Below are 26,545 nucleotides of genomic sequence, written 5' to 3'. Positions count from 1 at the left end.
TGCACCAGGAGGTGCAGCATGAAATGTTGAGGGGAGGAGCCCTGGCTCGGTGGCAGAGGCTAATCTGGTGAACTGGATTTGTTTCCCCACTCCTACACATGAAGCAAGTTGGGTGACCTTGGGCTACTCACGGTCTCAGCCCCACCTACGTCACAGGTTGTCTGTTGGGGGGAGGCGAAGGGAAGGTGATTGTAAGCCGGTTTGAGTCTCCCTTAAGTGGTAGAGAAAGTCGGCATATAAAAACCAACTCTTCTTCTTGCCTGTCATGTGGGCCATGTCTACATTTGCCATCTCAATCCAAGAGGCTGATTAAAGCCATCCTGTGGTTTTTTTAATGTAATATTGTTTTAGTTAGAAAGAAAAGACACAAGTCTGTTCTCTCACCAGCTCATGTTTATACCCTGATGATTTTATACAGCAAGTACACAATTAACAGCAGACTGTACAAAAGTGTTTATTAACAAACGATGGTCTATTTAGAAAATCAATTTTGAGTCCCTTCTTGAAATCCCTGTTCCTGGACTGGCACTGTTCAGCGATCTCTCCACTATCTATGAGCTTTATAACTAAAAAAAGGACACACACAACACACGCACATCAAATAAAACACTTAATCTAAAGGCCAAACTTACAAGGGAGGGGGGAGGGAAACACAAACCAGATGTAAGAGTAACTTGAAATATTCTTGAAAACTGTAGCGGGAAAGAAAGACATACTTACAACTACACAAAAATAAAATAATTATATATATATATTGCAATATTCAGTAAGGTTTGAAAATTGAGTACTCGCTAGATATTGTTACTTCATATACCCAAACAACCTAAATTGCAACTTACTGTACGTTCGAGGGAGATTTTTTTAATCACAGAGTTTCCAGGAAATTTATCACAAGAGTTTTAAAAGTTTTTGCAGCTCAGTCGCCCCCCTCCTCCCCTCCGCTGCCCCACTTTACAAGGAGAGCCTTTGAAAGGGTAACTGACATTTTATGGAAAGGCTCCCCTCTGCCAGTTTTGCAAGGGCTTGTTTTTGCCCAAACTTCATTATATAATTATGAGGCTGATTACAGGACACAGCAGAATGGCGGCATTTTTTCTGCCACCAAAAAAAAAAGTTGTGGAGGTGATTGCCAAATGCAGCTGAAGTCACATGGGCTTATGTGCATAGTATTTTTTTAAAAGCCAACATCCTAAAAATAAGACGTTTTTCATCTTCGACTGTGCAAGCGTTCCCCCCCACCCCAAAATCACAACACGGTGGGACAACTGCGAAGGTTAGACGACATGTTGAAAAGAGATCAGTCGAAGGCCTTTTGTTTCCCCGGGAGGCCTACATTACGTTATACAACACGTAACCGCAACTTTTCCAGAGGCTTTGGCAGCTGTCTTCTGTTTAAAACACGCTTCGCTCCGCGACAGCCATCAAAGGTTTGAAAAACACAATCCATTCTGGCAACGCTCTCAGGAAGCCTGTTCCGATCCGGGGCCTTCTGATACAGCTGTAGCAACTCGAGAGTGGCTCGCTTCAGTCTGACAAGGAAGGAGAGCGAACAGAGCGCCCGCTGGCAGGGCTGTTTGAGAAGGTGAAGGGCTCCTTCTCCTTCTCTTTGTTGTCGTGTTTGTGCTTGTGCTTATGCTTGTGTTTGTGCTTCTTCTTCTTCTTCTTGTGCTCGTGATGGTGGTGGTGATGGTGTTCGCTGTGCTTGGAGGAGCTGGGCTCTTTTATGAAACCGGGCAGCGGGGGCGCGGGATTGGGCAACATGTTCAAGTCCAGCGAAGACTGTTCTTTACCTGAAACGGGAGGGCGATCACAAATTCAGTTTTATGGTGACTTTCACACATGTGGAATTCTCAGAGCAAGCGCAAACTCAAAAGCTCTGAGGATGGGGATCAGTAACACACCTCTGGGGCCCACATGTATCTAAGAGCAGGCCTCCATTTCCTCCTTCCCTAATTCCTTTCCCTTCCTTTTGACCTTTTCCTTTAATTCCGTCTTGGTTGTTTCCCTTTCCCTTGCGGGGTTTCCTGTACCCCTGTCTTTCCGTCTCCAACCTCTCTCCCCCGCCCCCAGACTGAGGACATCAATAGTGGGCATAGATATATATAACCACCTGTTAAAACATCCTCCCTGAGGTGGAGTATTCAGGTGCCATCAGAAGGAAATTGTTAGCTGAGTAGAGATTTTGAGTAGAGGTCTTTCACATCACCTACTTGCCTAGTCCCTTTAATTGGAGACGCCGGGGATTGAACCTGGGACCTTCTGCATGCCAAGCAGAGGCTCTACCACTGAACCACAGCCCCTCCCCAAAGCCATCAGCTCTTAAGCTGGGTTTTTTGGGGGGTTTTCACTTTACACTCATAACACTTCAATGCAAATTTGAGCTTGGATTGGAAAGTGAGCCACATTTACACTGGTGGGTGTGTACGCCTCTGGATCACACATGGTAACAGTACCTGAAGATCTCTAACTGAAACACAGTATGAACCCATCTCCACAGCCCAACACCCTACCAACTAACTCCCTCACACCTGTGGAAGACCAAGCAAGTCTAAGGAATTTATCCACATTTACTTGAATAGGCAGAGCCTGAGAGCAATGGCTATGTACAAATCTCAACAGAAAAGGAAAACCAAACAAGCATTAATGGTGAAGAAATAGACAGTTGATTTCTACCAAAGATGCTCTTAGTAGGCTGAATAGGAGAATGGGTCATCTTATTGTTAGCGCCTAGAATTGTTAGAGCCTAGAATTAATAGTAGGAAAGCTGATAGGAAGAAAGTAGATTCCTTTGAAATGTGGTGCTGGAGGAGAGTGTTACGGACACCATGGACTGCCAAAAAACCCCAAATCAATGGGTTATAGATCACATCAAGCCTAGAAGCTAAAATGACTAAACTGAGGCTGTCGTACTTTGGTCACATTATGAGAAGACAAGAGTCACTGGAAAAGACAATCATACTAGGAAAAGTTGAAGGCAGCAGGAAAAGAGGAAGACCCAACAAGAGATGGCTTGACTCTGTAAAGGAAGCCACAGCTACCAATTTGCAAGATCTGAGCAAGGCTGTCAAAGATAGGACATTTTGGAGGACATTGATTCATAGAGTCGCCATGAGTCGGAAGTGACTTGACAGCACTTAACACACACAGAATTACTACAGAAGAATAAACTCCTGGTCAGAAAAAGCGTCAAGAAACAGTAATCTGACTTGACATTGTATGGTGTTATATTGTGTCCTAAATGTCTTTTTTTTCTGAAGTAAATATTACTTTTAATAAAAAGAGCGAGACAGCTGTAGCTAGGTGTTGAAACTCTGTACATAAAGCCGCAATCTATACAGGGCTCGAGTTCCTAGGTGCGTGATGAACAGAGACTGCAAAGAAGATGTCATCTCCTACTGAAATAAACAAGTGTCAGGGGTGGGGAACCTTTTTTCCGCCAAGGGCCATTTGGATATTTATAACATCATTTGCAGGCCATACAAAATTATCAACTTAAAAATTAGTTTCTTGGGCGGTTCTAGCAGCTCCATAGCTAACGACTCTTCTGCAAGGGGGGAAAATGTTCCTTTTCTCAGCAAAATAAACTCACATCTGCCTTGAATAGAGGCTATTCCTGTCCGCAGGAGGGGGCGGATAACCAGTCTTAGATCCTTCTGAGCTAGAGATCTGCAAGGACCCACGAAGGGCCAGACCGAATGATTTCGCGGGCCTTAAATGGCCCCAGGGCCTGACGTTCCCCACCCCTGCTGTAGATTGTGGGGATCTAGTGTTCTAGATGCCATTTAGAGTCCCATTGCCGACAGCAGTGGGGACTGCAAGATCTTTCACAGCAACAGTACGTGCCAGCTCTCGAAATTCTGACAGCAACTAATCTAATTTAGAAAGACTCATAAACCTTCTCTTTAACTCCGAGTACCCACTAAAGATGGAAAGCCGGCGTGGTGGTAGTGGATAAGAGCGGCGGAATCTAATCTGGAGAACCGGGTTCAATTCCCCGCTGCTCCACATGAAGCCTGCTGGTTGACCCTGGGCCAGGCACAGTCCTCTCAGAACTCTCTCGGCCCATGCAGAGGCAGGCAATGGCTAACCACCTCTGAATGCCTCTTGCTTTGAAAACCCTACAGGACTGCCGCAAGTCAGCTGTGACTTGACGGCACACACACACACACACAAGATAACTATTCACAAAGAGGAGAAGCATTTACGCCCAATCCCCGACAAACTGGTTAAGCTTTTCTAGGGAAACTGAAATATATCAAGCCAGCGTGGTGTAGTGTTTAGGAACAGTGGTTTGGAGCCGTGGACTCTAATCGGGAGAACCGGGTTTGATTCCCCACTTTTCCACATGAGCGGCGGAGGCTAATCTGGTGATCCAGGCTGGTTTCCCCACTCCTACACATGAAGCCAGCGGGTTACCTTGGGCTAGTCACAGCTCTCTTAGAGCTCTCTCAGCCTCACCTACTTCACAGGGTGTCTGTTGTGGAGAAGGGAAGGTGATTGTAAGCTGGTTTGAGTCTCCCTTAAGTGGCAGAGAAAGTCGGCATATAAAAACCAACTCTTCTTCTTCCTCTTCTTATACTGAATCTTACCACTGGTCCATCGAAATTAGTATTTTCAACTCTGACTGACAGCAGCCTCGAGCCTATTGAGCATATCGCTGTCTCTTTAAAATGCTGGACTCCTTGCCCTGTTCTATTCCCAGACAAGCCTCTGACCGCATGATTACAGCTTCTAGGTTATGGGGCTTATGTTATATCTATGAAGCTGTCATCCACAGTTCATTACACGAATATAAAAAAGGGCACCCCGATGGTTTGGGTACACACATCTAACACAAAATAAACCAAACCAGATTTCAGCGCCATTTCAAAACACGAGTTTGAAAACCAACTGCAAAAGCACAAAATGGAGAATATATGTGTAGCCACAAGAAGAACTGGAAAACTGAGTGAAACTGAGTGCTTGGTTAGGGCCTTTAGTCCTCAGAACTACATAATTAAAAATATATAAGAATTAAAGGATAAATAAGAATGATTCATTGAAAACCAGCTGTTCAAAACCAGTCTGCTTCTGAAATACCAACTCGCTAACATCTCAAGCTACTATGCAAGACAAACTTGGTGTGGTGGGGTTTGCCTCACCACTGTACAATCCCTTAAGTTTTATGGTTTAAATCCTTACTGATTCTTAAAAAGGTCTCCACTAACAAAAAATGTTGGCTGTTCTTGCAGTTAATTAACACAAACACCAAAGTAAGATGAAATAAATTCATAGGTCTCTCCCGTGTTAATTCCAGGTATCAAAACCTAGGTATATCCACATCTATGCCGTGAGATATTTTTCCAAACTTCGAAATAACACTAACTTTCCAAATGTGGCACAAGTGATTTGCTACAGAAAAGCATCAAAACACATGGGGAAAAGGCCATGTGAGAAGGCATCTCAGACACCATGCGCCTGAACCAGTAAACAAGGTTCTCAGACACAACTACCGCTTACGTGTCTTGACATAATAACACAAATATTAAGAACTCATTAGGTTGCTGTCCTATAGCATCCAAAACCCTTAGTCACTTTTCTTTTGAAGTTAGCCATGGAGAACACATCGGTGGCTGGCTTGCAAAAAAAAAAAAACTAACACGCCCTTCAGCAAATGGCAATAAATTTCTTTTTACAACTCAAATGCCTCCCTCTAATCCATCTCCCTCTGATTTCCTGGGCTTTAGCACCCCTACTTCTCAATATATATGAATCACTCCCCTTTTATCATCCTCAATTCGGCTGTGATTAATAGTTTGCTCCAAAACACTTCCTTCGTATTGTTCTGAAGAGAACACAGTGGCAATGTACGCCCTACTGCCCTTAAAGGGTGCTCTGCTCTCCCGATGTGATGGTTCAGAAAACAAGAGAATGAATCAGGGATTCTCAGCAACCATCCAAAACCACCGAAGAAGGGTGAGGTCTTGGAGTTTGCTTTTGAAGTGGTTAGTAATATTCCTTGGAACAGAATATGCATTATACTAGCCTATTCACTTGGCACCTCCCCCCTCCCCCCCAGTTTTGGATGTTCAGAGGCCAACATAATTATTAGTTTTCTCTGCAGAACAGATGTTTAGAATCAGAACTGCTCTCCCAACGGAGAAAGTCGACTGGTATCCCAGATATCCCGGAAAGGAGCTCACGATAACACCAAGAAAAGTAAGAGCCAGTGGGGTTCCAGGGCATGCATTATGGTCGACCCCAATTTCGGGTGCTGCCTCATGGCTATTGTGGTTCTTGGCTCCCACAGGATATTCCAATCTTAACAACCACATCTGAATAATTCAATAGGGGCAGCTGTGTTACTCTGCTGCAGCAAAAATAAACAAGAGTGCAGTATCAAACACTGAACATGAGTCAGTAGAGTGATGCGGTAGCTAAAAAGGCAAATGCGATCTTGGGCTGCATCAACAGAAGTATAGTGTCCAGATCACTCAAAGTGATGGTATCGCTTTACTCTGCTCTGGTTAGACCTCACCTAGAAGATTGTGTTCAGTTTTGGGCACCGCAATGTAAGAAAGATGTAGACAAGCTGGAAAGGGTCCAGAGGAGGGCAACCAAGATAGTGAGGGGTCTGGAGACCAAGTCCTATGAGGAAAGGTTGAAGAAGCTGGGTATGTTTAGCCTGAAGAGGAGAAGACTTGAGAGGGAATATGATAACCATCTTCAAGTACTTGAAGGGCTGTCATATAGAGGAGGGCGCCGAGTTGTTTTCTGTTGCCCCAGAAGGTCGTACCAGATCCAACGGGTTGAAACTAAATCAAGAGTTTCCATCTAGACATTAGGAAGAATTTTCTAAGAGTTAGAGCAGTTCCTCAGTGGAACAGGCTTCTTCGGGAGGTGGTAAGAACTCCTTCCCTGGAGATTTTTAAGAAGAGGCTAGATGGCCATCTGTCAGCAATGCTGATTCCATGGCCTTAGGCAGATATTGAGAGGGAGGGCACCTTGGCCATCTTCTGGGCATAAAGTATGGGTCACTGGGGTGTAGTGGGGAGGTAGTTCGGAATTTCCTGCATTGTGCAGGGGGTTGGACTAGATGACCCTGGTGGTCCCTTCCTACTCTATGATTCTACGATCATCTGAAGGACAAATGAATTTTATTTCAGCATCAGCTTTTGTGGACTAGCGCTCACTTTGTCAAGTGTGTCTGCAAAGTAGACTCTGGTTCATGAAGCTTTTGCTGGAATAAAATCTTGTTAGTTTTTAAGGTTCCATTAGCCTCCTATTTATTTTAACAACCCTGCTGCAATAAAAAGGGCATTTTCCATACGGGCACCCCAATCACTCTTAAACACAAAACAGCGTCTTTTGTTGAGAGCCACCGAAGTTGGAAAAAGGCTTCAAACTTTCCTGAGCCGAGGAGTTGGATCCCTGCCCCCCCCCATATAGTAGTAAATACTTTTATTTGTAGATAGCCAAAGGCCATTACAAGGTAAATTAAACTATAAAACAAGAAAATTATACAATAAAAATAAAAGATAAAATACAAAATGCCATATAAATTATGATAAAATACAATATAATTAAAATATATCCTAGCTAGCCATCAGTTCTGGCTAGTTACATTCTTTGGCACCAGTTTGACTCTTATCTTATCTTCGGGAGGTGGTGAGCTCCCCTTCCCTGGAGGTTTTTAAGCAGAGGCTAGATGGCCATCTGTCAGAAATGCTGATTCTATGACCGTAGGCAGCTCATGAGAGGGAGGGCATCTTGACCATCTTTTAGGCATGGATTAGGGGTCACTGGAGGGTGTGGGGAGGGGAGGTAGTTGTGAATTTCCTGCATTGTGCAGGGGGTTGGACTAGATGACCCTGGTGGTTCCCTTCCAACTCTATGATTCTATGATCAGTCTAACTTGCTTCAGAGGGCTGCTGCTGTGAGGGTGCGCATGTGAGTAAGGGAGCAACCATGCCCATGCATGTCGCCCCGAGGTTCCTTGGAGAAAGGGCACGGCAAAAATGGAGCCCAGTTAAAAAGAATAAATCATAACTCTCTCGAGTACCTGCTCAAGTACAAAGGCTTCCTTTCATTTCCCCACACAACATGATACACAAACCTCACACTGGGCAAAATATAATCTGAAAACTGGCGTTCAGCATTACGAGGAGAATACAGCCTGCCCTTCGGGTTCTTTTGATCCTTACAGTGTTGAGGGTGGAATGCTCCCTACTGCATTTGAAAGTTTAATAGCAAATAAAAAAATCTGGTTTTCATATTAGGAGTCAGATCCTGAATGACATCAGCAGCTTTAAAAGACTTCCTACTGATGCTTTCAAAGCTACTGTATTTGGGACAGAGTTATAATTTTCATACCAACAGCGGACTGGAGGAATGCAAAAGTGTGCTACATTTTAGAAGAAGACGAGTTGGTTTTTATATGCCGACTCTCTCTGACTTTTAAGGAGAATCAAACCGGCTTACAATCTCCTTCCCTTCCTCTCCCCACAACAGACACCTCAACTCAGCCTCTGGGCCGGGGTCCCCAATCCATTTGAGCCTGTGGGCACATTTGGAATTCTGACACGGCATGGTGAGCGCAGCAACAAAATGGCTGCCTCAGGAGGCGGAGCCAGTCACAAAAGGATTGCCACAACTTCACTTCAGTAACACAGTGCAGATCTTTATACTGTAATGGCGGCAACTGCCAAAGAAACATTTTAAAAGTCAGATCTCCAACAGCCAATCAGAAGCCTTGCTGGGCAAAAACTATACCTGGCCCCGGCCCACTTCCTAAACAACACTTGGTGGGCACCAGAAAAAGTGTCAGCAGGCGCCACGGCACCCACGGGCACCACACTGGGGCCCCCTGCTCTGGGCTTTCCAGAAACGTAGTATATGCCATAAAGGAAGCCACACTGGTCTGCTGCAGCAAAAACCAACCAAGAGTCTTGCGGCGTCTGTGAGACAAGCAAATTAATTGTAGCTTCAGCTTCCTAAGCTCAGAGGCATAAGCTAAAAAGGCAAATGCGGTCTTGGGCTGCATCAACAGAAGTATAGTGTCCAGATCACGCAAAGTGATGCTATTGCTTTACTCTGCTCTGGTTAGACCTCACCTAGAGTATTATGTTCAGTTTTGGGGACCGCAATTTAAGAAAGATGTAGACAAGCTGGAACGTGTCCAGAGGAGGGCAACCAAGATGGTGAAGGGTCTGGAGACCAAGTCCTATGAGGAAAGGTTGAAGGAGCTGGGTATGTTTAGCCTGAAGAGAAGACTGAGGGGTGACATGATAACCACCTTTAAGTACTTGAAAGGCTGTCACATAGAGGATGGTGCCGAGTTGTTTTCTGTTGCCCCAGAAGGTCGGACCAGATCCAACGGGTTGAAATTAAATCAAAAGAGTTTCTGTGTAGACATTAGGAAGAATTTTCTAAGAGTTAGAGCGGTTCCTCAGTAGAACAGGCTTCCTCAGAAGGTGGTGAGCTCTCCTTCCCTGGGGGTTTTTAAGAAGAGGCTAGATGGCCATCTGTCATCAATGCTGATTCCATGACCTTAAGCAGATCTTGAGAGGGAGGGCATCTGGGACATCTTCTGGGCATGGAGTAGGGGTCACTGGGGGTGTGGGGGGGAGGTAGTTGTGAATTTCCTGCATTGTGCAGGGGGTTGGACTAGATGACCCTGGTGGTCCCTTCCAACTCTATGAATCTATGATTCTTTGTCAGGCACATACAATGTTGGGGGAAAACAGCATGGCCATAACTCTTTAAACAAGCGCCACAGCACAGGTTCACTAGCAGAGGCGAGGGATGGCCTCACGGCGCACAAAGAGCAAGGACCATTTGGAACAAACGCGGCTCCCAAAATAGCTCTCCTCTGCCTGCTTTTACACACACGTCGGTCCAACTGGCCCAAACTCTGATAATGTGCGCTGCGCCCCTTTCTATCCCGGCATACTTGACGTGAACACAATATGGAGCACGCAGCTGGTCGATACAAGTGTCCCAAAAGCAACATCTGTTCGCTTCCTGGCACGGTCCTCCAGCATCTTTTGTTTATTGTAACTTTATACCCCCCACAAGGGTGTACGAAAATAGCACAGTACAGAGTATTACGAAACACCAGGAGAAGAGCTACTTTTTGGCCTGTATACTTGGGACGCTTCCCTGCATTTTTATATACAAGACCTCAGAGCAGACTGTGTTTGCCACAACAGCACTTTATTTTTAAAAGGATAAAGTACTGAAATTGTCTATATACGGTTGTATCATCTCCAGGATTCACTGTACATTGGGTTAAGAAACCCTGAGCACATTTTTCAGGTTAAGTCATTTTAAGGACTTAACTAGTGGGAGAAATAACTGCACTGAGAGTGCCCGTCCTAAGCAGAGTTACACTTGAAAGGCAATGGGCTCAGAGGTGTGTGACTCTGCCAAGAATCATAGAATCATAGAGTTGGAAGGAACCAGTAGGGTCATCTAGTCCAACCCCTTGCACAATGCACGAAATTCGCAACCACCTTCCCCTCCACCCCCAGTGACCCCTACTCCATGCCCAGAAGATGGCCGAGATGCCCTCCCTCTCACCATCTGCCTAAGGTCATAGAATCAGCATTGCTGGCAGATGGCCATCTAGCCTCTGCTTAAAAACCTCAGGGAAGGAGCACTTACCACCTCCTGAGGAAGCCTGTCCCACTGAGGAACTGCTCTAACTGTTAGAAAATTCTTCCTGATGTCTAGATGGAAACTCTTTTGATTCAATTTTAACCCGTTGGTTCTGGTCCGACCTTCTGAGGCAACAGAAAACAACTTGGCACCCTCCTCTATATGACAGCCCTTCAAGTCCTTGAAGATGGTCATCATGTCCCCTCTCAGCCTTCTCCTCTTCAGGCTGAACATACCCAGCTCCTTCAACCTTTCCTCTTAGGACTTGGTCTTCAGACCTCTCACTGTACATCTCTTTTTTTAAAAAAACAAAGAACCAGCAAGTGACCCTCAATGTCACAAGGGCTCAGTTTCTGATTCTTCAGGGTATATTCAGTCTGCCTTCCAATCGATACTTGGGCAGCTCATTCCTGAGCTTTGCGGCAGCCGGGGACAGCATAGCCGAGGAGCCCCCGTGGCACCTCGGAAAAGGTTCCCTGGCCGCCGAAAGGCTAAAAAAAGCCTGTTTAAATTAAAAAATGGAGCAGTTTCAGAGAAAGGCTTTAATTAAAAACTAATTAAATTAATTACATTTATTAAAAAAAAACAGATCTCCAATTCTTCGGACTTTTCTGACATTCCAGTTATAGGAAAGTACTCTGGGAAAGTCTTCAATTTGAACTAACACTCTCTCTCTCTCTCTCTCTCTCTCTCCCTCCCCCCCCCCCCATTTCTAACCCTTTAAGATATATGGCCCCTGACCTGGTTAGCCTGACCTTGTTAGATCTTGGAAGCTAATCAGGGTTGGCCCTGTTTAGAACTCGGATGGGAGGCCACCAAGGAAGTCCAGAGGCAGGCAATGGCAAACGACCTCTGAATGTCTGTTGCCTTCCTAGTACGGGTGTGGCAGCAACTTGACAGTACTTTCCATCACCAACTTACATGGCTGCAGTAGTAGTAGTAGCAGTAGTAGTAGTAGTAGTAGTAGTAGTAGAAGGAGAAGAAGGAGGAGGTGGAGACTCGGACTGTAATTCTTTGATTGTAAGAATCTATTAGTCCATGATTTCCGTTTTATCATGTTTTGACTGGCTAAGTGCCGCAAATAAATTATCTATCTATCTATCTATCTATCTATCTATCTATCTATCTATCTATCTATCTATCTATCTATCTATCTATCTATCTATCTTATCATTTTATCTAGTTCTGAACCAAGCTTTAGAATGGAGGAGGTGGTTTTTATATGCTGACTTTCTCTACCACTTAAGGAAGAATCAAACCGGCTTTCAATCACTTTCCCCTCCCCCCAACAAACACCCTGTGAGGTAGGTGGGGCTGAGAGAGCTCTGAGAGAGCTGTGACTAGCCCAAGGTCACCCAGCTGCCTTTATGTGTAGTAGTGGGGAAACGAACCCAGTTTACCAGATTAGAGTCCGCCGCTCAAGTGGAGGAGTGGGGAGTCAAACCTGGTTCACCAGATCAGGGTCTGCCGCTCCAAACCGCCGCTCTTAGCCACTACACCAAGCTGGCTCTCGTTTTCTCAGCTAACATTGGGACAGATTTTTGGATTCAAATGCATGCAACTTGACAATTACATGTGTCCTGCCTCTTGTTATAAATGGGTCAAAGAAAGCGAGTTAATCCTTGGTCTCAAAGTATCAGTGACAAAGGAAAGGTGGTAATGGAAAAAAAGCCCTCGCAATATGGGGGAAACTGCTTCAGGCTACCCAGCACAAATGTGCTCCGTATTCCTAGTAAAATAAAACAATCCAAATTTGAACTTATTTTTTAAAAGGTCCCAATGGAGACAGCAAAAGAGGAAAAACTGGCTCTAGAACAGGAAAAACACTAGTCATAGCTGGAATCCTGTCAAATCTGAAGAGGCATGAGCATCCCAGAGGCCACTTTGGGGTCTCAGTTCATTCACACACTGTTCAGATGAGCCGCTCTCCAGTTGGCATTTGACAGAGTGAGTTAGGCATTCGTTTTAAAGCTCTGCAGTAACCAAGCTGTGCTGGAACTGTCCTCCGGAAATCTGATTTCAAATTTTATCTCTGCCACAGGATCACCAAGCAGGTCTTTTATCCCTGAATCAGACGTTTGTAAACTGAGGCCCCTTAGTAGCCCCGCTCACAACACTGCAGGTGGAGAGAAGCAAAATCACAGCGGGAAGTCCTACTCCTGATCTACACAGTTTGGGGAATGTTCTCACAATACACTAGTGTGTGAAGGTCAGAAGTGGTCCTCCTTCTCCTGCCAACTCAGTCTGCACACTTACATCATGCACAAAGGAGAATTATAGTGAAAATTTTACATTCTGAATCCAGTCACAGATAATAAAAATCCATTTCCATTTAGTCAAAAATGCTCCTTGTGAGAATGCCTGAGACAAAGCCCTTTGAACAGAGAAAATTCTGTAGAAGTTTTTAATCAACAAGTGCATTTCTCAAAAATTAAAGGTCTTAATTTGGGGTACTAGTTTGTTTTTTTTAACCTCAACTATTTTTAACAGGACAACTTCCCTTTCATGTGAGAAAATTGATCTTCATCTGGTATGAATGTACTAATTGCAAACATGCCTTTTGAAAGAGTTCTTTTCCGCCAGTATGTATCGCACACAGACTGCAAAACATACAAATATATGAAGATGACGTATTTTAAATCAAGGCATTGATCCATTTAGTTTATAATAATCTACTCTGATAGGTAGCAGCACCACACAATTCTAGGGAAACGTCTTCTTGCCACCTGAGATTCTTTTCACTGGAGATGCAAGGGAATGGCCCTGCAACCTTCTATTTTTTTGCTGATTCTTTCTCTCCCTCTGTAGACCTGCCAGCTCCCTAATGCTGTTTCTGGGGGCCTAGTCCCTCAAGAAAACCACTTCAGGGGGGCATTCTGGGCTTACTGCAGAAGGGGCCGGGGAGATGGAATAGTCTCGCTCATGGAGACTATCCCATCCTGAACTTTAGTTTAATCAGGGGAGGGGTTGTGGCTCAGTGGTAGAGCCTCTCCTTGGCTTGCAGAAGGTCCCAGGTTCAATCCCCGGCGTCTCCAGTTAAAGGGACTAGGCAAGTAGGTGATGTGAAAGACCCCCCCCACCTGAGACCGCTGCCAGTCTGAGTAGACAATACTGATTTTGATGGGCCAAGGGTCTGAGTCAGTATAAGGCAGCTTCATGTGTTCATGGACAGAATTCACTTCTCTCAGTAGAAGTAACCACTGGCCTAAAAGCTCTACTATAAAAACAGTAAGAAAACAACAGATCTACTAAGAAATAGTCACTCAACAACTCCTACTTCTCCACTAACACTATCTATAAGCCACTCTCCATGCAACTCGCATGCAAGATCGCATATATCCCACTAACAATCATTTGCAAACAAGCTTGTGGACAGAATTGCTCACAGTCACTCATAAGAACTGTGCTGGATCATACCCAATGGTTCATCTAGTCTAGCCTCCTGTTTGACATTCTGGGATGAGGTGGTAGGTGATGGGAGACTTCCACCTGGGACATGGACAGCAGCTGCCAATCAGAATGGAGAATACTGACCCTGACAGACCAACAGCCTGGCTCGTATTGGGCAACTTTGTGTGTTCGCATTTCGGTCAACTGGATGCTCCCAGAAGACCCATCAGAAGCGTACAGAAGCCAAGGCCTTATCCTATCGCTGCCCCTGGCACTAGTATTCGGAGGATTACTGTCGCTGAACATTAATTTGTGTACTGGAATTCACCTTGGGCCCTACTGATCACAGCTGTTTGGAAAATTTTAGTTGATTCCATCGGAGGATGTAGACAATATACTTGGAGGAGTCCAGATACGTCCTCTTTATCCTTGTGCTCTGCCCCCTCCCCTCCCCCCGCAGGTGATTTGCAAATGACAGAATTCTGGCCAAACTGATCGGTACAGTGGTGAATTCACCAGGGACAACTGTGAAAATACCACCTACCCTAGAAGCAGCTATGATTAGAATTCTGATGAAGGAGCATATAGACTTTTGATGAAGGAGCATATAGACTTTTGATGAAGGAAATTACAGGCCAGCCTCAAATCTATTTTTTTGCCCCTTGGGCAACGTGAAATGGAGGTGGACTAACTCCAGCTGTACGTAGATGCAGTTGATAATCTAGATCCATTCCAACTGGACTTCAGATCAGGTTTTGGGACAGAGCTTGCTCTGGTGACCACTCTCCTTGGGGAAGTCAGGGAGGGTAACCCTATTGATTCTTCTGGATTTCTTGGTGGTGTTCAATACCACCAACTCGTCAGCTCGAGAAATGCCTGCCTTGGATAGGATTACATGCTTCCCAAAGGATCTGGCTATGATGATTTCCTCTATTACAAACTGCTCTGAAAGCCTTTTTTTCTAGCTTGGAGTGATAAACAAAAAAAAAAATCAGCAAGTCCTGAGGACAAGATGTAGGCCCTAACAAGAACCATTATATTTTTTTCCTAAAATCCAGGAGAGATGGGCACACACCTACATTCTGATAAGTTGTTTCAAAGCCTTGGGAATACAGCTGAAAATGCCTTGCAATTTGCCATAACATCTCATGAGAGAGAATGTGTCTCTCGTAAGAATACCTTAAAGCAGCACTGATCTGTTTATATGGTCATCCCCACTATGAGCTCTATTTGAAAAAGGAGACAGATGCTGGGGAACGTGATCATTATGATCCATAGAGACGAGGAATGGGGATGCTCATGAGCATGACACTGGCCGATGGCGTGCTGCCCATTGTACCAACCTGGAGTCGACGGTCTTTCCAGCATGTTCAAATGATGGTAGATAAAAGCCTGACTGTCATGAACAGTGTCCATATCAATCTCCTCCTCCTCTTGAGAGTTTGAGAACTATAACGGAAACAAATAAAATCAGCTTAAGGAATGCCAGTTCATGCACTTTAAAAATACCTTCCTGTTGCGCTGACCACAGGAAGCTATTCCAACGAGAACATGGAAATCAATCCCTTCCAACCCACCCCAGGACTGAAACGGACAGTCTCGGGCATGCCTAAGTATGCACAGGATGGGATGCAAAATTCATTTTCATTTCGTATCTTGCATGGGTTACAATTCCTCATAGTTTCTCGTCTTCTTGGCCTCTGGCATCCATGTGGAACAGAACTTGTACAGCATGACATTTCTTAAGAATGCAACAGCCAGAAGACAGCTGGGTGAGGAGAAGGGGCAGCTTAGCTACAACGGCTGGATCCTGGCCGTTCCCCATCATGGCGTTCTATGGTGTAACGAAAGCTAGATTTGCATCTGCTCAGGGGGATGCCAGGTACTAGGCATCACTTTGTTGCCCTCCTTCATTCTCAGTGTATACTGCAAAAAGGGGTGGGATCTTTCTCACCATTCAGGTGCCTGATTGGACAGGATGACAGAGGAGGAGCCATAGACCGACTGGCCACTCCTATCGCAGCAGCCGTTTCCTTAGCTGACCCTCCAACCACTCAAAGCCTGCCATTCTCTTACCCTTATCTTGAGTTTGACTTTACTGTCTTCATTCTTCTCGAGGATCTGGCCTGGCTCCAGAGGGGACCCCAGGGGCGTATCAGCTTTCCTCTTCAACCCTTGTTGGTGAGAAGGAGGCATGGCTGCCGTCTCTTTGACAAGATGATCATCTTCCTGAAGAAGCGATTAAAAGCCTAAATAAAAATCTCCAGATAGCCTCGAAACACTGTCAAGACTATGGGCAGAATTGTAAGACCAACTAAGAATCTGTCGGGGAACCTGACATAACTCTACCAGTGCCGTTGTTCATACAGGATGGAGAGTCTGCTGCAAGAGTTGGCCCCAAATGCACAAAAGCAAAACTCGTAGACAGTGCAAATGTTGCTGCTCCTTCTAAATGCAAAAAAGCAAAACAAAAAACCCTTGCCCAAACCATTCTGCCGTTGCCCATTCTGAACAATTTTTGCGGTTTTACGATCTGTTTTAATCATAGGGTTGCCAACCTCCAGGTACTAGCTGGAGATCTCCCTCTATTACAATTGATCTCCAGCCGATAAGAGATCAGTTCACCTGGAGAAAATGGCCGCTTTGGCAATTGGACTGTATGGCATCAAAGTCTCTCCCCTCCCCAAACCTTGTCCTCCTCAGGCTCCACCCCAAAAACCTCCCACCGGTGGCAAAGAGGGGCCTGGCAACCCTATTTAATCATAAGCCACCTTGTCAAACCTGACAGGGCAGAAAGGCAGGACGTATATTTTGTAAGTAAACAAGCCAAAGGCAAGAGGACGCAAAAAGAGATAAAGATAGAGAAATGCCAGGAAGCTGGCCTGCCCTTTGGTAAGCTGAGTTTTGGGGAGGGCTGCACAACAAGGAACTGCTTACGGTGCTCTGGAAGCCCACCATCTGTCCCAGATTGTTCAGGTTGTTAGCAGGTTCCGGGCCACACGACCCCATCTCGGGGATGATGGTGGGGTTCAGTACAGCTTTCTTCTCTTTCAGATTAAGGACCAACCCGAGTTCCGGCAGCGGCAGACAGGAAGGCCTGCTGAGACCGAACAGAGTGTAGTACAGGTCGACAGCGCCGCACCGCAGCCGCCAGTCGTGGGACGTACCTGCAAGACCAAGATGACAGCAAAGGTTCTCGTCACCTCCACACACTGTCTTGTGTAATGTTTAATGCCCATCCTACTGCCGGCTGTGTGTCTACTGTAATTCCACAGGAGTGTAGAAAAACCACAGAATGTGGTACTGGGTGCAGGTTTCCATGTCCTGGGAACTAAACCTTTCTTTCTTTCCTTCTTTTGTTTAAAGCAAGTGCCTTGCAATTTGCCAGGATCAGAGGAGCATGCCTGTTATAGTAGGTGCTGTGGAACACAGGCTGGATGGTGCTGCTGGAGTCGTCTTGTTTGTGGGCTTCCTAGAGGCACCCGGTTGGCCACTGTGTGAAAAGACTGCTGGACTTGATGGGCCCTTGGTCTGATCCAGCATGGCTTTTCTTATGTTCTTATGAATAAATTAGATGAAATTAGCCAATTTTCATGGTTTCACTTTAAGCTGCAGAATTCAAACAGGTCACGGAATTTCTCAAGACAGAATGGGATTCGCCTTGTGTTTGTGTATGTGGGTGTATATATATTGGTGTGTTAGTATTGCCACCAGAGACCAACAGGAGAGTACTACATCACTCTGAGGCATGGTTCTCTGGGCCGCTCTGAGCCTAGCTCTGGCCAAGATAGATAGCGGGGGTTAAGTCTAAAAAACAACAACAGCAACAGCAGCAGCTTATAATTTTTCTTAAATAAAAGTAATTAACTACATACATGCAGCTACTACTACATTATTGTTTCCACTAACTTTATTTCAGACTCCAGCAATTGCAATTTAAGGAGAACAGTCATCCTGCCGTCCAAGCCTGGAACAAACAAACAAACAAACGAGGACATCTCCCAAATAAATGGAATGGCACGAAACAGAATGACACAAATTGATACAGGGGCCTGCAGCAGAATAAACGGCTTGTTCCAGCACAGCTATTATCAAGGGAGAAAAGGCAGCTGTGGAAAGAATATACTTCAGAATGCTATTAGGAAGAATTCATGCCTTGGCCAGAGTTTAGCTTGAGAAGATGGCTTTTGTGTTCCATAGCACAGACAGCCATTTGCAATCCTGAAGTCCTTAAATCAAGGTGGATAAAACTTGCAATTTTACCACCCAGTCTTTCTTCCGCATATGAGTTGCGTACAGAGTACTACATATATATTGATAACATACTGGTGTGAGGTTTTTTGGGTTTTTTTAATGCTTTGTAAAACACAGAGGGCCAGAATCTGCCACATGGATCCCAAATTCTCTTTAGCGCAATCCATAGGCTCTCGTTAAAACGAGTATCCCAACAGCCTTTGTTCACTTTGGCTGTTTTTTGCTGGCGTTTCCTGATCTGCAGCTCCACCCCCCACCCCACTGCAAAGCTCCATCTCTGAAACTGGTTTCTTTAAAAAAAAAAAAAAAAACCCAAAAAACCCAGTAAGTTTAAAAAGAAACTTGTGATTTGGGGCCAGAGGGAGACCCTTTGAAAGCCGTAAGAGTCACTTTAAAAACCATGCAAATGCATAACACTCCTTTCTGTACTGGGGGCTGTATCTTAGAGGCATTTTTACAGCACGCACTGTGCGGTCCCTTTCCTGTTTAAGACCTTCGGTGCTACAGTCACGGAAACAAAACTGATTGGCGGCGTGCTGAGAACCTAGTAAGTCCACTGCCTTTACGCTCTCAATCCCACATAAATCACTAAATTGGGGAACTATCCCCAGTGATTTTACTGACTACATATCGGACATTTAAATAAATCACGTGCCATTTATAAGTTTGGGCTACTCTCTTGCAAAGGCATCTTTAAAGAGAGCTAACCCCCAGGGCTTCGGAGGGTCCTGCAGACATGCCAAACGTGCAAACAGGCAGAACAAAAAATGAGGAGACAGCAAAAATGAGTGGCAAAATCTGAGAATGGTGCTTTGTGGAGGAGTGAGGAATCAAACCCAGTACTCCAGATCAGGGCCCGCTGCTCTTAACCACTATACCACGCTGGCTCACCAGCACAGGCGAGGCAGGTGGTGACCACAGAAAGGGCTTTTCTGGTGGTGGTGCCTCGCTTTCGGAATGCCCTGCCCCTGGCTCAACGAGCACCTCCCTCACGTTCCTTTAGGTGCCAGGCCTAGGCGTTCAACTAAGGAGATGCATCTATCTGGCCAAAGAACTGTTTTATAGGTACCATTTCAGTCTGCTGTTCGTCTTATGCTGCTTTTATATAGAAGTTTTTCTCCCTCTCCCATAATACTAGAACACGGGGTCATCTGCTAAAGCTGGAGGGCGAGAGATTCAAAACAGATAAAAGGAAATATTTTTTCACACAACGCATAGTTAAATTGTGGAACTCCCTGCCCCGGGATGTGGTGATGGCTGCCAGCTTGGAGGGCTTTAAGAGGGGAGTGGACATATTCATGGAGGAGAGGGGTATTCATGGCTGTTAGTTAGAATGGATACTAGTCATGCTGCATACCTATTCTCTCTAGTATCAGAGGAGCATGCCTATTATTTTGGGTGCGGTGGAGCACAGGCAGGATGGTGCTGCTGCACTCGTCTTGTTTGTGGCTTCCTAGAGGCACCTGGTTGGCCACTGTGTGAACAGACTGCTGGACTTGATGGACCTTGGTCTGATCCAGCAGGGCCTTTCTTATGTTCTTATAAGCCCTGGGATGGTTTTTTTTTTTTTGCCTGTTTCTATCAACTTGACTTGGTTTTTATTTTTCTTGCTGGTACAGTGAGCCACATCGAGCAGGTTCTGGAGAGGTGGGATACGCTTTTTCTTAATAAAGGTTTGTAGACTGTCCCCCCTGGAGGGTTGTATGCCCCATCTTAAGAATCACTGGGCTAGCTTTATCCAGGCATTCACTTTACCACCATCCCCTCCATTGTGGCCAGCCTATAGTCTCAACAGGCTATATAGGACGAGATACATAGGGTTACTGGCACGCTGGGACTCTGCAGTTGCTCTTGACATAAGTAAAATTTGGGCAAGAGGTCCATATGATCCACAGAGATTTTATGTGGTTTACACACCAAATCTCAAGAACAGAGCATATCTTTTGCTATTGCTCCTTGGGTTACAACAAGGTCCTTGAATTAAAGGCTAACTCAGACTCCTTGGAAAGAAAGAGAACGGACCCACTGCGAATTCTCCGGTGGCATGATCCAAACTGTTTACTTCCTGAGCTTGACATCTGGTAAACCTTTCCAAAAAACTAAGTGAAGCGGGTCCCCCACCGCTGGTCCCCCATGGTTAAACTGCAGCTGTAAACTACCGAACTCTAAAAATAATGATACATAAAGAGCACACAGCCTTCAACATCTCTAGAACACTCTTAAATGATCGAATCCGAGTACTACAAGCAATGTGCCAAATTCGGAAGACCATTTTAAAACACCACTGCTCTATTACCGGGGAGGGGGGATGAATAGTAATTGAACGTTGATTCTGGCACAACATTTTCCCTCCATGGAGAGAGGACCCCCTGTGGAAAAATTCATTTGGATGTTTCCGGGAACAGACTGACAAGAATCCTGCACAAATCAAGTGTCTCCCCCGCCACACCAAAGAGTACAGAAAAAACATTACATTCAAAATGGTTCAGCTATAGTTTGTCTTTCTTTACAAACAATGCTAGTTTGTTGGGTTTTTTTTTTAACTTTTATTTTAACCAGAATCTACTGAAAGTATCATGGGGAGATGGGCTCTTTTGGTTTTCAATGGCTCCAGCTTGAGTTCTGTAACCCCAACAGAGATGCAAGACATTTGGGCATAAGATCAACATAAGAACATAAGAAAGGTTATGCTGTATGAGACCGAGGCCCATCAAGTCCGGCAGTCTGTTCACACAGTGGCCAACCAGGTGCCTCTAGCAAGCCCACAAATAAGACAACTGCAGCAGGATTGTCCTGCCTGTGTTCCAAAACACCTAATATAATAGGCATGCCTCTGATCCTGGAGAGAAGAGGTATGCGTCATGACTAGTATCCATTTTTACTTGTACCCATGAATAGCCCTCTCCTCCATGAAAACATGTCCACTCCATGAACAAGTCCACAAACATAATTGCATGGGACCCCACCAGTGGGGTCCATAACACACTGCCCTGTGCTTTGTACTATAAGCTTGTCACAACAATAAGCTGCTAGTCAATAAAAACATAATAATATCTGCAACTTTTAAATTTGTAGGGGGGAGATGAACCCATCCTTTCACCTCTGAGAGATTTGCGCCTTAAAAAAACACCAGGCTTATCTGGTAGGGCACGAGCTTTGGTAGGCAAGACCTGAACAGATTGGCAAAGTTCGGTACGACGGGAAGATCAAATAAGGAAGGCACATAATGTCTTCTATGGGATGAAACATGAGTTCCATACATAAGCAGCAATCTCCCCCCCTTCTTCCTGAAATGGCTTCAGAAGGTGAAGTCTTGCACAGCTTCACCATTATACTCAGAGGCTAAGTAGATGAACAGCAGCATTTTGGGGGAAGCGGCTTCCCATGTATTCTATTGAATGCAGTGGTACAGTCATGCAGGAAGACTGTGCCAACTGTGCAACTGAGGCAGAGATAAACTCTGATTGCCCTGCTTCTGAGGCTTATGTCATGTGTTCCGTGTGACCGGCAACCAACTGGGCACACTTAACTTGGAAAAAAGTTAACATAGAAGAAGAAGAGTTGGTTTTTATATGCCGACTTTCTCTACCACTTAAAGGAGACTCAAACCGGTTTACAATCACCTTCCCTTCCCCTCCCCACAACAGACATCCTGTGAGGTAGGTGAGGCTGAGAGAGCTCTACAGAGCTGTAACTTGCCCAAGGACACCCAGCTGGCTTCATGAGTAGGCGTGGGGAAACAAATCCAGTTCACCAGATTAGCCTCCGCCGCTCATGTGGAGGAGTGGGGAATCAAACCCGGTTCTCCAGATCAGACTCCATCGCTCCAAACCACTGCTCTTAACCACTACACCACGCTGGCACACATGATGCAGTGACCTGGTTTAAGCTACGCAAGTCTCAGTTTTAGTTAGTGTCTGGACAAGAGATCGCCTGAGGGTCTCCATAAGCTGCCCTGGATTCCATGATGGAATAAAATCAGGACGATATTGCAATGAAATACAATCAAATTAATGAGCCCTGTTGAACTCAATGGAACTTAGTTACAAGTAACATGCAAAAGATCAAGATAGCATGTTGGAAGTGTCAGGAGATAAACGGTTCTTACTTTCATGTCTGGTGGACTTGTTCGAAGCTGCAATCATACTGACACAAGATTCATGGCGAATTACAAAACATCTTCCGGAAAAAAATCAACTAGAATCCTAAATATTTTCTACTTGGCATAATGCCACCGGAACTGTCTCCGCAACGAAAAGAATTATTTAAATATACCACAACAGCGGCAAGGGTAGTTCTTGCAAAAAGGTGGAGACAATTAAACATGCCAGATATAGATGACTGGAGAGATAAAATGATGGAATATGCCATAATGGCTGAAATGACCCATATGATGAACATGACTTACGAAGAAACTCTTGAACAGTTTAATGAAAGATGGAGTTTGTTTTATAGGTATATAGAAACCAGTAGCTGAAACTTTATAAAACGGTATAAATATTGGTTGAAGCAAAGTGAAGTTATTTTCTAGCCGAACAAGAATAATGATATAATCATTGATTATAGCAAAGTGAATATCTTCTACAGGAACAAGATACTTTATCTAATAAATTAGAGAAATTGTTGTAGTAATTATGATGTAATTCCTTTTTATGTTGAAACACTATTACTATTTTCTACTAATGTACTTTATCCGCAGACGGTCCCCTATTCTTTCCCTTTTTTCTTTGTATCCCCCCTTTTGAAATAAATAATATATATATATTTTTTAAAAGGTCAAGATATGTGCTGATAAGTTCCTTAAAAATAGCAGTGGGGGGGAGTTTAACCTGAATTCATAAGTTTCCAGAGTTGATCCACTAGAGCTTCATTGCACAAAGGAGATTCCATGTTCTTAGTAAACGGCGGGTTCTTGGTCAACATGTTCAAAATCTTGTGTCTAAAAGACAATAAGAATCGACTTTTTAATTCATACAAACACAAGCTTTCTGTTCGTAAGTTTTTGCATTTTCCCCGCCTTTTGTCGGATACATATATAAAAAACCAAATTTGTCCCTCAATGCTCACAACATCTTAGGAAATCAAGCTTGGTGTACTTGTACGGGGTTTTAAAAATACATCAAGCAGTCATTTCAAAGAAGAGTCCTGGGGCAGTGGAGATCAATGGAAACAAGAAAAGAAACCAAGGGGGGGGGGGAATCTGAAAAGAGACCGCTGTGTTCAAAGGCTGCTATTATCCGGGTCAGCAGGGGTACCTACTGACTCACACTGGCAAACTTTAAACCAACAGGGCACAATGTTCTTCTACAAACGTGCCATTTTAAGGAGAATCAAACTGGCTTACAATCTCCTTCCCTTCCTCTCCCCACCACAGACATCTTGTGAGGTAGGTGGGGCTGAGAGAGTCCAGAGAGAACTGTGACTAGCCCAAGGTCACCCAGCTGACTTCATGAGTAAGAGTGGGGAGACTAAGCTGATTCACCAGATTAGAGTCAGCCGCTCTTAATCACTACACCGCGCTGGCTCTCTGGGAACACACTGGGAATTCCGAGGATTCTTCTGAAAGGAAAGAAGTTCCAAGAAATTCCCTCTATGGCCAAAATGTTTAGAGTAAGACGAAGGCCTCCTTATGGAGGTGTGAGGCAGCGGTTAGGATGAGCACCGAAACCCCTGTAAACTTTCTTACCATTTTGCCACAAGGAGCTCTTTTCCCTTAGGGAAGTGGAAGAGTGCTGCTCTCTTCCTTAATAACTACAAATGGCCCCCAGTTCGGGACATGAACCACTCCGTTGACTCAGGCAGTTAACAATAGTGGAAAGTGAAAGAGTTTCCTTCTTGACTCTAGAAGGATTGTCAAGCGAAGTATAGTGGTCAAGAGTGGGGGACTCTAATCTGGAGAACCTGGTTTGATTCCCCACTCCCCCACGTGAGTGGCAGACTCTAATCTGGTGAACTGGGTTGGTTTCCCTGCTCCTACACATGAAGGCAGCTGGGTGACCTTGAGCTAGTCACTGTTCTCTTAGAGCTCTCTTAGCCTCACCTACCTCACAAGGTGTCTGTTGTGGGGAGAGGAAGGGAAGGAGCCTGTAAACTGGTTTGTTTCCCCTTAAAAGGTAGAGAAAATGAGCATATAAAAACCAAGTCTTCTTCTTCTATGTCAGAGGTCCACAGTGTGGTGCCTGTCAGCACCTTTCCTGGCCCCCACCAAGTGTTTTTAAAAAGTGGGTGGGGCCTCTCATTGGCCACTGGAGATCTGATTGGCAGTACAGATTAAAATAGCAGCAGCTGCCATTACAGTGTTGGCTTTATTCTTTCTCTCACTCCTATTCCCCAGTGAATTTTTAAAAATTACTCCTCTTGCCCCCTGCACTAGGGAGTTGGCTCCGCCTCCCATGGTGGCCATTTTGTGGTTGCGCCCACCACCCTATTTCAGAATTTCAAAGATGCCCACAGGCTCAAAAAGGTTGGGGACCCCTATTCTATGTTAAGAACATGACATGTCATGGATTTTCACCTTCTGAAACCTAGGAGGTTTGGATCTATTTAGTACCCAAGAACCCCATTAAAAAAAAGGTAAAGGTCCCCTGTGCAAGCACCGGGTCATTCCTGACCCATGGGGTGACGTCACATCCCGACATTTCCTAGGCAGACTTTGTTTACGGGGTGGTTTGCCAGTGCCTTCCCCAGTCATCTTCCCTTTACCCCCAGCAAGCTGGGTACTCATTTGACCGACCTCGGAAGGATGGGAGGCTGAGTCAACCTTGAGCCAGCTACCTGAAACCGACTTCCGTCGGGATCGAACTCAGGTCGTGAGCAGAGCGTTTGACTGCAGTACTGCAGCTTTCAACTCTGCGCCACGGGGCTCTTGCAAGAACCCCATAACATGTCAGTAATTTGTTTACTGCAAAGATCTTTTAAGCAGATTGTTCAAAATGGGATTACTGGGAAACCTTTGTAAGAGAAATTGGAAGTACTGTTAAAAATAAGTAGGAGTAAATGAAAAATGCAAAACTTTGCCAGTTTGTTAAGACTCACCTTACATAGGGCACAGGATCATTCTGAACCATATTCAGCAGCCACTGTAATTCCTCATAGCTCCTGTCAACTATAAAGACAAAGGGTAGGACATGCTCAATAAAATGGTAATCTTAGAAGCCAGAAGTGGTTAGAAACTTGAGGTAGCTACGAACAACTTTTCCTCTCCATCTCACCGCATTTCCCCACCTCGTTACAGTTCTTGCCCCACACAGCTTTTGCCAAAATGGGTCCTGCAATCTCAGGCGTAACTTTTTCGGTTGTCAAAAGGGCCAGAAAAGCTGGTTGGATCCCACCACCCTACCTTGCACAGCGCAGCCATAGGGGAGCGGGTTTAGGTTTAGGACTCCCTCTCAGTTCATGGCTTAAATCCTTAAGCGGTTAGAAACGAATGGATAAGGAAAAACTATAACTGTTCCCATTCTCTTTGTTTTTAATTTGTGAACTGGATGCGTTGTTTGCTCTGCATTCCGGTTCTAATTATGTGTTGTTCAATTTTGAATAAAAAATATTTTTTTAAAGCATGCAAAACTTGTAATAATAATAATAAGAGTTGGTTTTTATATGCTGACTTTCTCTCCCACTTAAGGAAGAATCAAACCAGCTTACAATCACCTTCCCTTCCCCTCTCCGTAACAGACACCCTGTGAAGTAGGTGGGGCTGAGACAGCTCTAAGAGCTGTTACTAGCCCAAGGTCACCCAGCTTGCTTTACGTGTAGGAACAGAGAAACAAATCCAGTTCACCAGATTAGCGTCCACCACTCATGTGGAGGAGTGGGGAATCAACAGACACGCTGTGAGGTAGGTGGGGCTGAGAGAGCTGTGACTAGCCCAAGGTCACCCAGCTTCATGTGTAAGAGTGGGAAAACAAACCTGGTTCACCAGATTAGCGTCCGCTGCTCATGTGAAGGAGTGGGGAATCAAACCCAGTTCTCCAGATTAGAATCCACTGCTCCAAACCACTACTCTTAACCACTACACCACCCTAGCTACGATTACACTACAATAACAGTACAATTACCTAGGACTAATAAAAGACTTGTGAATGAGGGGCTCGTCCAATAATGCTGCCTGCCCCTTGGGGGTCCCCAGCCACTAAGAACCAAGTCCACTCCCCATCCTGTGTTCTGTTCCAAAATTTGGTGGAATGTTCAAATGGGTCAGAAACCAACAATTATAAACATGTGACAAGGAAATATAAGGTAATGTGTATTATCATGAACTAAA

The 26,545-nt window shown here is 44.9% G+C and overlaps 1 protein-coding gene across 1 annotated transcript in view; it reads right to left on the bottom strand.

Annotated features, from left to right (window-relative positions):
* Positions 1–1,332: 1,332 nt before the first annotated feature.
* Positions 1,333–26,545, bottom strand: part of TAF2 (TATA-box binding protein associated factor 2) — a 72,003-nt gene continuing 46,790 nt past the window's right edge. Inside the window, exons 21-26 of the mRNA XM_056854490.1 lie at positions 25,318–25,387; positions 23,112–23,221; positions 16,966–17,195; positions 16,105–16,257; positions 15,372–15,477; positions 1,333–1,790 (exon numbers count right to left, since the gene is read on the bottom strand). Of these exons, the coding sequence (XP_056710468.1) occupies positions 1,525–1,790; positions 15,372–15,477; positions 16,105–16,257; positions 16,966–17,195; positions 23,112–23,221; positions 25,318–25,387 (935 nt within the window). The 3' untranslated portion in view covers positions 1,333–1,524. The remainder of the gene's footprint in view (positions 1,791–15,371; positions 15,478–16,104; positions 16,258–16,965; positions 17,196–23,111; positions 23,222–25,317; positions 25,388–26,545) is intronic.

The sequence above is a fragment of the Euleptes europaea genome, chromosome 8 (assembly GCF_029931775.1).
Source record: "Euleptes europaea isolate rEulEur1 chromosome 8, rEulEur1.hap1, whole genome shotgun sequence".
NCBI classification, from domain to species: Eukaryota; Metazoa; Chordata; class Lepidosauria; order Squamata; family Sphaerodactylidae; genus Euleptes; species Euleptes europaea.
Note: the sequence above shows the minus strand (reverse complement) of the source record. Positions and strands in the feature narration are given on the sequence as shown.